At 43.7% G+C, this 13739-nt stretch overlaps 1 protein-coding gene across 6 annotated transcripts in view; it reads left to right on the top strand.

The window, feature by feature from the left end:
• The first annotated feature begins 8645 nt into the window (after positions 1-8645).
• Positions 8646-13739, top strand: part of LOC147008733 (sodium- and chloride-dependent taurine transporter-like) — a 159472-nt gene continuing 154378 nt past the window's right edge. For 2 of the 6 annotated variants that reach the window (XM_085863947.1, XM_085863952.1), the window contains exon 1: positions 8646-9099. In XM_085863947.1, coding sequence (XP_085720073.1) covers positions 8895-9099 — 205 coding nt within the window. In that variant the 5' untranslated portion in view covers positions 8646-8894. Of the gene's footprint in view, positions 9125-13739 lie in introns of all 6 variants that reach the window. The other 4 variants (XM_085863945.1, XM_085863944.1, XM_085863946.1 and 1 more) reach the window with 3 other exon arrangements.

Below are 13739 nucleotides of genomic sequence, written 5' to 3'. Positions count from 1 at the left end.
TTTTCAGTCTATTTTATATTATTCGATTCCATTTTACTTTATCAATAAAACATCCAATCAAGATGTATTTAGTCATTGATACTGAAGGTACGTGAGCAAATGAAATTGTTTTGAGCTTTTCCCCCCTCAAAATGGACAATGATCTCCATGTAAAACCACGCCTCCCTAGCTTCATTTGTTTACGCACGAAAAATTAAGGTTGGATACTTTTTGAACACACCTAGTATGAAAGGTGATACATAAAAAATTACAACAAAATTGCAACAATACAAAAATAATGGCGGGATAATACGACACACAAAATGTATCCAAAGAGGGGAGGAGGGCAAAATAAATAACAAAAACATTTAATATTAAAAGATTACACCTTAATGCATAAAATAATAAAGATAATTACATTTTATCTTTTTAATTTATACAAAACTAACTGTCTGACAAATCGCAGGTCAATCTGACCCACGAATGCGTAAATGTGAAGTTTTTAACGGTTGCGTCATAAGGGTAAGGGGGTCTATGGGGCGTTTTTTTTTTTGAAACCCCAAAATAGGTATTTGCTCTTTTCTCCAAAACGACATAAACAATTTCGATAAAACTTGACCACAACCTTCATCACCTGTGATGTACCAAAGTATGTCGACCGCATCAAAATCTGCGCTCATTAAAGAGTCTTATTTTTAAAGGGGTTTTAACCCCGTTTAAGGGGTTTTAACCCCCATTAAAGGGGTTTTAACCCCCCAAAATAGGTATTTGCTCTCTTCTCCGAAACTACAAATACGACTTCGATGAAACTTGACCCCAAATATCATCACCTATGATGTACCAAATTTTATCATCTACATAAAAATCAAAGCTCATCAAGGAGGTCTTTGGGGGAGGGGGGGTTGAACCCCCAAAATACTCTACTGCTCAAAAGTTTTGGAACACCCCCATTTTTCCAGTTTTTACTGAAATTTAAGCAGTTTAATGTTTCAATGTATATTGAACAAAAATATAAACGCACCAACCTAAATATCTAAGTCAAGATTGCCATTATGGGAAAATGGTCAAACCGATGAAATGTTTGAGCAATGGTTCCTTTGTTTTGCTCAAGACAGATCTTCCCATTGAAATTGACCACTCTGAGTGTGTGGACTCACACGTTGAGTAATCCTTCCCATGAGCAACATGGGGCTTGACAGAGTGATGGTCAGTGAGCGTGACCAGGACACAAACACTCCCTATAGCTTGCCCTATAAAAGGCCTCCCCAAAATGTGGACTGGTGCCAAATGTCAACATGCCACAGATGTCACAAATCTTGAGGGAGCGCGCAATTGGCATGCTGAATGCTGGGACGTCAGTACGGGCCGTTGCAGCAGACTTCAATGTCCACCACTCCACCATGAGCCGCCTGAGAACGCGCCTCAGAGAGACGAGAAGCACCGTGAACCGCCCACATGCCCGGCGACCACGTGTGACCACCGCCGGTCAGGATCGTCACATGAGGCTGCAACATCTCCGGGATCGACTTCGACCGGCCACGAGGACTGCCGATGAGACTGTCGGGCTGCATAACAGGCGCATTTCAGCCCAGACGGTGCATAACCGCTTGAGGGAGGCCAACCTCCGAGCCCGCCGACCACACCGGGGACTCGACCTCACTGCAGTCCGGCGTCAGACCCGACTGAACTGGGCCAATGTTCACTTGCGCTGGACCCTCGCACGATGGAGGAGAGTGCTGTTCACCGATGAGTCATGGTTCCAGCTGTATCGGGCTGATGGTGGACTCCGCGTCTGGCGTCGGGCTGGGTAGCGCTACACTGACACCAATGTCCTTCGTCGGGTGTCAGTGTTATGGTGTGGGCAGGCATATGCCATGGAGAGCGCACTCGGCTTCATTTCATTGAAGGCAACTTGAACGGGCAGCGGTACAGGGACGAGATACTCAGACCCATCGTTGTGCCGTTTGTGCGCCTTCACCATGTGACGTTTCAGCACGACAATGCTCGCCCCCATGTTGCTAGGATCTGCATGGACTTCCACGGTGAGGAGGACATTGATGTCCTCGACTGGCCTCCATATTCTCCCGACATGTCGCCCTTCGAGCACCTTTGGGACGTTCTTGATCGACGCGTACGACAACGTTACGCAGTCCCAGAGAACGTCCGCCAGCTCCGTGTGGCTCTCCAGGAGGAATGGGAAAACATCCCTCAGGCCACCATCGATAATCCGGTGATGTTCATGCGCCGGAGATGCACCGCTCTGCGCGACGCCAACGGTGGACACACCCGCTACTGACTGTGTGAACTCTGACAGTGACACCTCGGTTGTGTCGGCTGTTGTAGCGCAAAGACTGTCGCCAGAATTCTCAAGGAACTCTTTGAAATTTAATGCTCAATTGTCATGGATTCTAAACCAAATTGTTGTGAAGATTTAGTATTAATGAGTTCGAGGTAAAATAGTAACAATCGCTTGGTGCGTTTATATTTTTGCGCTTGGTGCGTTTATATTTTTGTTCAGTATACTATGTGCACGTTGGGTGTGTGACAAGGACGAACTGATGAGCTTTTGGTGAAGATCCGGATCTGGATCTGGCTATGAGAATGTTTTAGGCGATTCTTCACCATTGAGAGAATGGGCCAAAAATGATATATAGCACGACATCCCCAAAAATCGTTAATGGATTCGGATGAAACTGTCAGTTGCTTCCACACCGCCCAAATAAAGGTATGCGTCAGAAGAACGTGGTGCATGCTTGGAACAAGATTGCCCATAGGGCGGGTACTCTGCTAGTGATGTAATAATGTGGGCAGAGGCATATCGGTTGATGTCCAAGAGTGCCGTTGTAGTTATCACAAAAATGGCAATTGGATCATCATCCTCAGGAATTGTAATCAAAGCAACGATTACAGTATTATGTGTCATTAAGCAGGGTTTGGTTTTTCTGTATACAGTAATTTGTGGGGGTAGAGGATATCATTTGACCTGCTGCAGTAAATTCACGGATCATCGGAAGGCCAAGTGGGACATAAAATGCTGTCAGAATGTTGAAGGGCAACTTCAAGCAGAAGCAGAAACTGGAAAGCGACAAAATCCTGGCATCCAACAGCAATCACTGAAAATGTTTCCACTAGAGGTTGGAACATTGCTGCGGGCATTTGCTTCCATTCAGCCACAAGAGCATTCGTGAGGTCGGCAGGCACTGTTGTTGGGTGATTATGTCTGGCTTGCAGTCGGCATTCCAACTCATCCCAAAGGTGTTCGCTGGGGTCGAGGTCAGGGCCCTGTGCAGGCCAGTCAAGTTCTTCCACACCAATCTCAGCAAACCATTTCTGTATGGACCTCGCTTTGTGCATGGGGGCATTGTCATGCTGAAACAGGAAAGAGCCTTCCCCAAAACTGTTTCCACAAAGTTGCAAGCACAGAATCATCTAGAATGGCATTGTATGCTGTAACATTAAGATTTCCCTTCACTGGAACTCAGGGGCCTAGCCCAAACCATGAAAAACAGCCCCAGACCATTATTCCTCCTCCACCAAACTTTAAAGTTGGCTCTATGCATTCGGGCAGGTAGCGTTCTCCTGTTATCGCCAAACCCAGATTCGTTCATCGGACTGCTAGATGGTGAAGCTTGATTCATCCCTCCAGAGAACACGTTTCCACTGCTCCAGAGTCCAATTGCGGTGAGCTTTACACCACTCTAGCTGACGCTTGGCATTGCGCCTGGTGATCTTAGGCTTGTATGCGGCTGTTCGTCCATGAAAACCCATTTAATGAAGGCCTCGATGAACAGTGCTTGTACTGACGTTGCTTCCAGTCAGTTTGGAACTCGGTAGTGAGTGTTGCGACAAACGACAGACGATTTTTCCGCACTCCCGCTTCAGCACTCGGCGGTCCCATTCTGTGAGCTTGTGTGGCCGACCATTTCGCGGTTGAGCTGGTGTTGCTCTTAGACGTTTCCACTTCATAATAGCAGCACTTACAGTTGACTGGGGCAGTTCGAGCAGAGCAGAAATTTGATGGACTGACTTGTTGGAAAGGTGGCATCCTAAGTCGGCAGGCACTGTTGTTGGGTGATTATGTCTGGCTTGCAGTCGGCATTCCAACTCATCCCAAAGGTGTTCGCTGGGGTCGAGGTCAGGGCCCTGTGCAGGCCAGTCAAGTTCTAACATTGAAAGTCACTGAGCTCTTCAGTATGACCCATTGTACTGCCTATGGAGATTAGTCTATGGAGATTGCATGGCTGTGTGCTTGATTTTATTCACCTGTCAGCAATGGGTGTGGCTGAAATTGCCGAATCCACGAATTAAAAGAGGTGTCCACATACTTATGGCCATGTAGTGTATATGATGTAAGATCCCACCTTGTTGCACAGAGTTCCAAGCAAATTTTTTCCTGGGGTCGAAGAAGACCCCAGTTGTTTTCGCTCATTTTCTTTCGTATATCATTACGTTACATGGTATTTGTATCGAGCAAGTCCTCTATTTTTTTATACTTATGTTTGTTTACGTTATCATGAAAACATCATCCAATAAAAATGTTTCTTCATTATTTATTTATTCATATGCTGCCTGTGGCTGTTTGGCTGCATCATTTTCTGGGAGCATGGCTGTGCTGCTGATGCAATGCACCCCGTTACCAATAACCTTGTACTCATTTTGCTGACCTCAAAAGAAGGATAGGTTGAGTCAACCCACCTGGTGGTAATTCAATGGTTTCATTGAATTGGGAAAGCAACTTAGGAGATTTATCCTGCAGTGTCCTTAAAAAAAAAAACCCACCTGGTGTTAATTAAACGGTTAACAAGTGCCTCAAACTCAAGACCCTAAGATCTTAAGCCAACCACTTTAACTGTTAAGCAAACAGCATGCTTTTTTCTCATTGATGGAAAACTTTAGCAGATTCAATGAAATTTAGTGCTTCTAAATTGGAGTCATAAAGTCCCCAGTTGATATGTTAATTTTATATTTTATATTTATTTTTCTTTTTTTCATGTTTGTTGGCTTTATCAATAAAACACCATATTTCGTCATGGATGCGAGGGCAAATTTAGTGAAATTGAATGGCTTTGAGTTGGGGTCCGAAAATAACCCAGTTGGTAAGATTGTCGTAAAATATGTTGGGCGGATTAGGGTTATAACATAACACAAGAAAAAAAGCCATGACAGGACTAACTGATGTCAATAGACTATAATTTTGGTTCTACTTCCAAAGTAATGAAATAAGACTTAAAATAAGAGTACCTTTCCATCTAGTCAGACTTGTCGACATGAGAGGTTCTAAGGCGAGCCCCCTGGCCACATCCATTGTTGGGTCGGTAGAGGGTTTGCATTCGTGCTTCCAGTACTTTTGTGTGGCAGAAGTGCATAAAACAACGTAATTAGCAGACATAATTCGTAATCAATTCATGACAAGATATGCATTCTTTGCTAAATAAACAGTTTGAGAAACTCTAGGAGAGAGTTCACAATTTCATCGATAACACGGGATAGATAACGACAACAAAAAAGCTTTCCATCTGCTACGAGGTAAATGTACGTGTCCTTTATTAATTCGAGCATGCCGATTCCAAATCTGAAGTCAGAATTTACTCAGCGCGTCAGGATTTTTAGTTACAGGAAAATGACATTTTTTAGGCATTATTAATTAAAAAAAAAAAGGAATCAAGCACACTGCACAATATAAATACATGGTATAATTTATAGTAACTGTTAACCATAAACTGAAGCACATTGAACAACAAACACCTTGTATAAACTATAAAGTATACATTGTTTAGAAATGCTTTAAACACTTGCTTTTACACTTATGACAAGCAGTGGTTTGTCTCTGAAAGAAACCAGCAGTAGTCCTCCATCATGTTGGGGGTTGAAACGCCCCTGATAGCACGCCTCCATTGTGCTGATATCTTGGTGGGACCTCCCACCATGTTCATCGCTCGCAACCCATTTCTTCAAAGGTCTTTATCATATCTTGAACCAACTCGGCAAAGTGGGCAGCTCTGTGGTTCCCCAGGAATTTGTGGACTTCCAGTTTGAAAGCCTCCCATACAACCAGCTCCAGTGGGTTCAGCTTTAACTGTATGTGGTTCAGTGTCAGTGCGGAAGTACAAGCAGTGCAACATACAGTATGTGTGGTGCCCAGGTCTTGTCTTGGTCTCCCACCTGGAAACCGAAGTAGTGCTTGTTTGCGACCGTGAGACGATCGGTTATGTTTTTCCATTGGTTACGATATGTAGCATATACTTGCCACATACGTGACAAAAGCACTGTTCAAACACATTTGTCTATTCATATCAATCCAAAATATACTGAGAGGCAATGAAAACGCATTCCAAATTATAACTGACATTCATTTCATAGCATGTGAAAAAGGATCAATGTGTGCAATCACATGAGATTTATCAAGGACAGTCCTACAGAATCTCCACAGATGGGAAAATCGGGATGGGCACTTGACATCACAAAATCGTCAAACGATGCAGCAGGGGTCTGTACAGTCAATATCGAGTGGGACCACCTTTGGAGGCGATGCACGCTTGAAATCTACAGGGGATAGGATAAACACAGGTGGCGGATCAGAGCTTGTGGTATTGCTGTCCAATGGAAATGGAAGGCTGCAGTAAGCTCTGCAACATTGTGTGGAGGGTTCATTTGATGATTGCTCCTAAACCATAACAACGCCACCTCCAAAATGGTCTCTCTCAATAATGCAGCCCTGATTGAAACAGTACCCTTGCCAACGATACACGCAAAGACGTCCATCTGGAAAACGAACATTGAACTTCGATTCATCGGAAAAGATGACGTTTGCCCACCGTCTCCCACCCAAGTTACCATCAGCTACTGCCCATCGTTGTCGTGCAAGTCGGTGTTGATGTGTCAAGATTTGTCACTGATGAGTCCTCCCCTTGTTCCAATGGTGGTTCTGCCCGTTTCAAGTGCTGCCTTGAAGCGGTTGCGGAGGTGACTGACGACGATGTATCGATGTTGTCTTGCTGACATCACACCCTGTGTACCAGGATGAGGATGGTCGCTAACCCTTCCCGTGGCTCTGTATTAGTCTTGTAACCCAGAAACTGTTGACTGGTGAACATGAAGGTGTTGAGCCACTCTTTCTTGACTGATTCCACTGTTCAGCATACTGATGGCTTTGTTCCTCTGGTCATTCATTAGACATGGCATTTTAATTGACGGCCTCACAACTAAGGTGACCTGTGCTTTTTCGGGCATGGATACATATGTCTCACATGTAGCATGTTTTTTATCCACTTTTCATCATTTCCTGGAATTGCCATATGATTGCGCTCAGACTCAAATGTCCATACACAAGCAACAAACCAGACTTGAACAAAATCAAATACCCATAACAGACAACCATCATACATGTTTTATTACCTCCGCCACCAACGATGAAGGAGGTTATGTTTTGACCCCTCTCTGTCTGTCTATCTGTCTGTGTGCAGGATATCACAAAAAGTGGTGGACGGATTCAAACGAAACTTGGTGGACACGTTGGGTGTGTGAAAATGAAGAATTGATTCAATTTTGGTGAAGATCCGATAATTTAAGTTATTCTTCGCCGTTGAGAGATACGGGTTAACTAACATGTAGCACGGTCTCAAAAAGTTCTGGACAGACTTGGATGAAACTTGATGGACAGGTGTGTGGCTACGACGAATTGATTCGATTTTGGTGAAGATCTGGATCTGGATACGAGAATTGCTTAACTTTTAAAGTGATTCTTCACCATTGAGAGAAAGGGCTAAAAACGATATATCGCATAATATTTCAAAAATGTATTGGGCCCGATATATTCTCGTGGAATCAGGCATTACGTGGCGGAGGTATGCGCCCCGCCGAGTGCCCTTCTCATTACTTACTATTTTGATTCTTTTTCACATGCTATAAAATAAATGTCAATTTTAATTCGGTATGTGTTTTCATTGCCTCTCAGTATATAATAATATTAAAATATAAAATAATATCATTTTGATATTGAAGTATACACAGTATTAAAAAGAACACTCAAAATACGTGACATTGGATTTCCATTTGTTTTTTTTCTGTAACTAAAAATCTTTAAGTGTTGGGTTAATTCTGATTTCAGATTCGACATCAGGATACTGTAATTAGTCTAAGGCACATACTTTTATCTCAGCAGCAAATTTGTTGTTGTGCAGTGTTATAGTCCGAGCACATATTCCTTTGTGAAAAAAACACTTGAATTCAATGAAGGTATTCATGGCCTGTTTATATGTCAGCACGAAGTATAATTCACTTAAGTTTTGTGCCTTAAAAAAAAAATTTTTTCAATCATAATGTAGAACATTGCGGTACCGGAATATTGATGTTATTGATTATAATCTCCTTTCCGATGCACCCATGACCCTGTAACCCATGGATGGCAAAGCACACATGACCCTGTCCCTTTCCCTGCAAGACTCCTGACCAAATCTAGAGAATTACAATAAAGATATTAAACCATGGTTGACAATAACTTTTTATATGCGAGGGCAACCAAACTTTTAAAAATGGTGCTGTTGCTTTTACGTGTGGTTGGCAAGTGAACTGTGACTTTTGGGGGAGTGTGCATACTCTAAACCATCATATATCACGCCTCCTCTCTGCCAACCACTCACAGCAGGTGCTTTAGGACAGACCAAGAGGACACCGTTCAACGTATTTGGTACTTTTCCACTGGCAGTGAAATTCTTGGGATCACGGTTGGGGTTGGATAAAGGCAGCAGAAATAACCTGCCTTTTCCATTCTTGGTGAACATACATCTCAAGTTGTCCGTCTTTCGCACAGCATAGCAAGCTCAACTCGGGCAGGGTACATAGTTGCAGTGAATTGCCTCTGACCCGAGCTCAGCCTTTATTACCCAATATTTCAATCAGTGAAAGTCTTGTGACTGATGACTCCCAATAAACCTCCCATGGAGAATTCTCAAGTGCTTGAGACGTTCAACTCGGTTGAGGCAAGGTCTGGGGAAACAGCACAACCCGACAAGAAGGAACAGTGGAGCAGCCGTTTGGATTTCGTGCTGTCTGTGGCCGGAGGGTTCATCGGACTCGGAAACGTGTGGAGGTTCCCGTACCTGTGCTACAAGAATGGCGGTGGTGCGTGCGCAAGTGGTCGCGTCTGGTACCCGCACACACGCGTGCACTAAAACTTGTGTTATCCGATTTCATTCATAATGTAAACATTGCGACACCTAAATATTGATGGTATTGATTATTAGGTCCTTCTTCATGTACCTAAGACTCTTATCCTTTCCCTGTAAGGCTCCCAAACAAATCTAGAGAATTATAACGAATAATTATGGTGAAGATATTGAACCATGGTTGACTAACCTTTTGTATGTTAGTCGTTCGGGTAACCAAACTTAAAAAAAAAATGTTGCCGTTGCTTTTACATGTGGTTGGCAAGTGAGCTGTAACTTTTGGGGAGTTTGGAGGTGGGTGCAGGTGGTAGTGCGTACTCTGAACCATCATCTATCCTACCTCTTCACCACTAACCACTCACATAAAAATCATTTCCGATGCGCGAGTTTTGGAGAGATTATTTGTTTTCGCACAACTATGTTTGCGCCTCATTCTGATGAGTTTGATGCAATAGAAAGACGATTAAAAATTAAAAAAAAAAAGTATTTGACGTTATAAGTTAATTTTCACTTCAACAGTGGATACAATCTAAACGTTTCTGTGGCAATGCAAGTTGGAGATAAAATTGAGGACACATATGAGTCCAAAGGTTATGAATGAAGGATTTCCATGGAACAATAATATATCCTGTTAATTATATATAAAGTTAATTGTATAAAGGAAATGGATAATTGACAGAAATGCAACCACAATGTGTTGTAAATGCAAAAAAAGTTGGATGACTCACAAAGATGCACTCATCTTCGTATTTGATTGCACCTCCTTTCCAGGGCCAGCCCATGCAGCTCTCCTCTCGCAGGGGTCTGCCCAGGCGAGGGTTGGGGTGGGAGCAGGTTTTGTGCTGCCAGAGCAGTCTCACATCAAGATCACAACGAGTGGTTTGCTCCTGCCTTCCCATCGGTTGTTGTGGCAGGAATTTGGTGAAGGTGCCAGCACACAAGGGCCTAGTCTTTGCAAAAAAAAAACAACAGTATAAACATCCATCATCAGCAATTCCAATGCTGGTAGACCAGGTCATGTAGACCGGTCCTCACGATACATTCCTTGATGCAACATCCTGCTTCTGAAAGCCAGGGTGACAGTTTATAGTCAGTTTTGGAATCAAATCCAGACGAGACAAGTCGAAGGAAAGTGCACGACCTCTGAGCTGTCCTGCCAGTTCTTTCAAACGACCACATTTGGTCAAATGTAAATTTACTCGAAATATATGTGTATTTAAATGAAAAGCATATTTACTTTCAATATAGTTTAGCTCTTCAAATCAGATTTATAAGTCCATGAGCACACGATATTACAGTGCAGTACAGTAATTGTGCCATAATCGAGCCAGGAGTCAATTGTGAGTTTGGCCTGCAGATATGCACAGGTAGCACTGCATCAGCAGGGTTGGCAGGATGGCACACTCGCCTCTACGTTGTCTCACCCGGGTTCGAATCCTGAGCCAGCTATAAACTGTCATCTTAGTGTTTCACAGGCATGGCGATTCATCAATGGGCGTGATGTCCCTTGGATGGACGTTAAATAGGCGTCGTATCCACTGGCATTAGTTGGTGGGTGTTAAATATCCAATGCTGTCTTTCCTGAAGAGTTGGCGAGCTATCGCCAGCACCCTGAACAAATTACAAAATCCTGCCCTAACCAGCAGAGGGCTTTGCATCAGCGGCACAGCTGTGGCCTCAGCCAATGATGCTACCCCACAAGAAGAACTGCATCATCAGCACCACAGCACCCCATGGTGTGGTGGTGCTCCTGATGCAGTGCTACACGTAGCAGGTTAAGGCAGGAATTTGGCCAAAAAGCTGCCAACACTACACCTACTCTTCATTGAAAGACACCATGAGATCTTTAAGCTCGACTAACTAACGTTAGCGGATGGGCTCCCAGTTTTACATCCATTCAAGAGACCTGCACTTTGGAAGGCAACACCCTTCCCACAAAGCACAAATCCAAAATATCATCATCTGGCCAAGAATTGAAACCAGGCAAGATAGAGCAAAGGTACGTACATTACCTCTGCATCAACCTGCCAGATGTTTTAAAGGCTCATCATCATTTCGTGTGCAGCACATGGTTGCTGGTTTACATCAATGAGAGTGGGTGCAGCTGTACCGCTGATGAGAAGGTTAGAGAAGGAATTTGGAATTTGTTCAGGGTGCCTACGATAGCTCGCCTACTCTTCACGAAGGACGACGGTGGGATCTTTAAAGTCCACAAGTTGTGCTTGCAGAATGGACATCCAGTTTAACGTCCATCCAAGGGACAGCACACGCGTTGATGAATCACCCTGCCTGTGAATCACCGGGATGACAGTTTATAGCTGGGTCAGGATTCAAACCCAGGGTAGACGGCTCAGAGGTGAGTGTGCGTACCTCTGGGCAATCCCGCCAGCCCCATTTTAAAGAATAAAAGGTGATTATAGAGCTTGAAGGGGGTGCGGCAGATAGAAAATATCAACACTGAAAAGGACGGTGAATGGATTGATTGGATTATTTCCTTGTTGCCGCAAGTATGGTTCTCCACAAAGGATAATAGGAAATTAAGTTTTTCTTTCTGCTCGATGTCCTTTCTGCTCCGAGAGGACGACTTCAAAAGAAGAGGATACTGTTCTGAATATCTTGTTTTTATTCAACGCTGAACAAAACCATCTGATAACCTGGTATAACTTGGCAATCAAGTGGTCAACATGAGATCCATATCGTAACGGAGCTTATTTACATTCTCACTATGAAGTATGTTCACCAGGAAATTAATAGGATGAGCCAAGTCCTTGAATACTGCTGTGTTGTTGTATATTCAATTGGTTGGTGGTGACATATTGCCTCCTGGCTTGTTAAATATTTGTTGATATTTATAGGATTTAGTCAAGTCACTGTGGACACTGATAAGGCTATCTAGTACCATCTTGAGGAAGGCAGGGTCCTTTTGCTCTCCAAAAGTGAACTTATACAGTGTTGGGTTAAGAACGCCACACAGAGGGAATCAGTAGATCTGTCACGAAGAACTGCTAATATAAGTTTGGAGGGCAGGCTCACATATATATATATATATATATATATATATATATATATATATATATATATATATATATATATATATATATATATATATATATATATATATATATATATGTGGTTGTTCAGCAAATTAAATTGTTCCGATGATGAGCAGTTGCCCCCAAAAACAGGTGGGGTGTCGAGCGTGTACTGCAGCCAGTGTACACTAGCTGAGTGAGTCAATGAAGGGTGGTGATGTGTCGGCCACCCCGTGTGGAGATCAATTTGCTATCTCTCTTGATTAGGCGCAGAAATCCTGGTATGATATCCATGGCAAGTATGATGTGATTTGGGTGAGACTACCTCCTTGTATCATCAGGGGTGCATTTTCATGCTGAGATGAGAGGATGGCAGGCCCCTGTGGCTGCAATTGAGGATGGTCCCTTAGAGGTAGATCATTGCGCTCTTGTGGATGTATGAGTGCAGGAATGTGCATCAAATTTTAGGAATTAATTGGAACCGTGGCCACCTCTGGGAAGGCCGTTGCCCGTCTTTAGGCTGCTGTAATGGAGGATATTTTCTGGAATGCAGAAAAATGGCTCAAGCTTTGATTACATCCAACAATGGCCCATTGTGATTTAACTGAAATGTGTTTGTAGTTTCCTCTGTAATTACATCCAAAGAAGGCATTTTACCTGAAGTAATACAACTCTTTTTCTGCTCCGAGCGTGATTATTTGATTTCCCTGTTATTTCAATAGCACTTCCACTTTGGGCATGTCTAAGCTTCCTCTAACTATAAAGTTGTTAGGGTTAGGGTTCATGTTGTTGTTGAGCAAGGTGTTGAGCTTAGCAATCACAGCTTGCTGTGCTGCGAGTGTTTGATCATGAATCTCTCTGATAATCCTGCCAGCTTTGGCATCAACCTCTTGATGGCATCTCAGTTACTTGAGCTCTGCTTGCATTATGCAATGACTCAAGCTGAATGGGACTCACTCAGACTTAAGGTGATCAAAGACGGTTCTTTCGGAGAGACAAAGTGAGAGTGTGAGATTTTGTCTTCCTGATAAATCTCACACTCTCACTACGTCTCTCCAAAAGGGCCATCTCGAACCCCCCCCCCACCCCATCTACTTTTTCAACAATTCTCTTGAAGTCCTTTCATTCAACCCTCTGGGTCTCCCTTTCTGCCATGATCTTTCCTGGGAGAGCCACATTTCCAAGCAGGCCTCCAAAGCCAGTTGCCGACTGGGCATCCTCCGTCGTACAAAGTCCTTCCTCGGCCCACCTGAGCTCCTGACCACGTACAAAGCTTTCGTCCACAGCCTGATGGAGTACTGCTCTCCACTCTGTGTTGGTGCTCCTGCCTCTCATCTTTCTCAGCTTCATGCTGTGGAAACCAAAGCATTTAGGATAATTGGTATCTCCCACAATGAGGCTGAGTCTTTGTGTCTCTCACTCTCACTGCAGGCAGGTTGGTGGTCTTTCTGTCTTCTACCGTCTCCTCTCTGGTCTCGCCGCCCTGGCTCTGTCTGCTAAATGCCCCCCCCCCCCATATTTCCACAGGGTGCTCAAGGTCTGGCAGCAATCCCCTTCTGGTCAA

The sequence above is a fragment of the Eptatretus burgeri genome, chromosome 18 (genome assembly GCF_056783735.1).
Source record: "Eptatretus burgeri isolate ZD-2024b chromosome 18, Ebu_testis_v1, whole genome shotgun sequence".
In the NCBI taxonomy this organism is placed as follows: Eukaryota; Metazoa; Chordata; class Myxini; order Myxiniformes; family Myxinidae; genus Eptatretus; species Eptatretus burgeri.
Note: the sequence above shows the minus strand (reverse complement) of the source record. Positions and strands in the feature narration are given on the sequence as shown.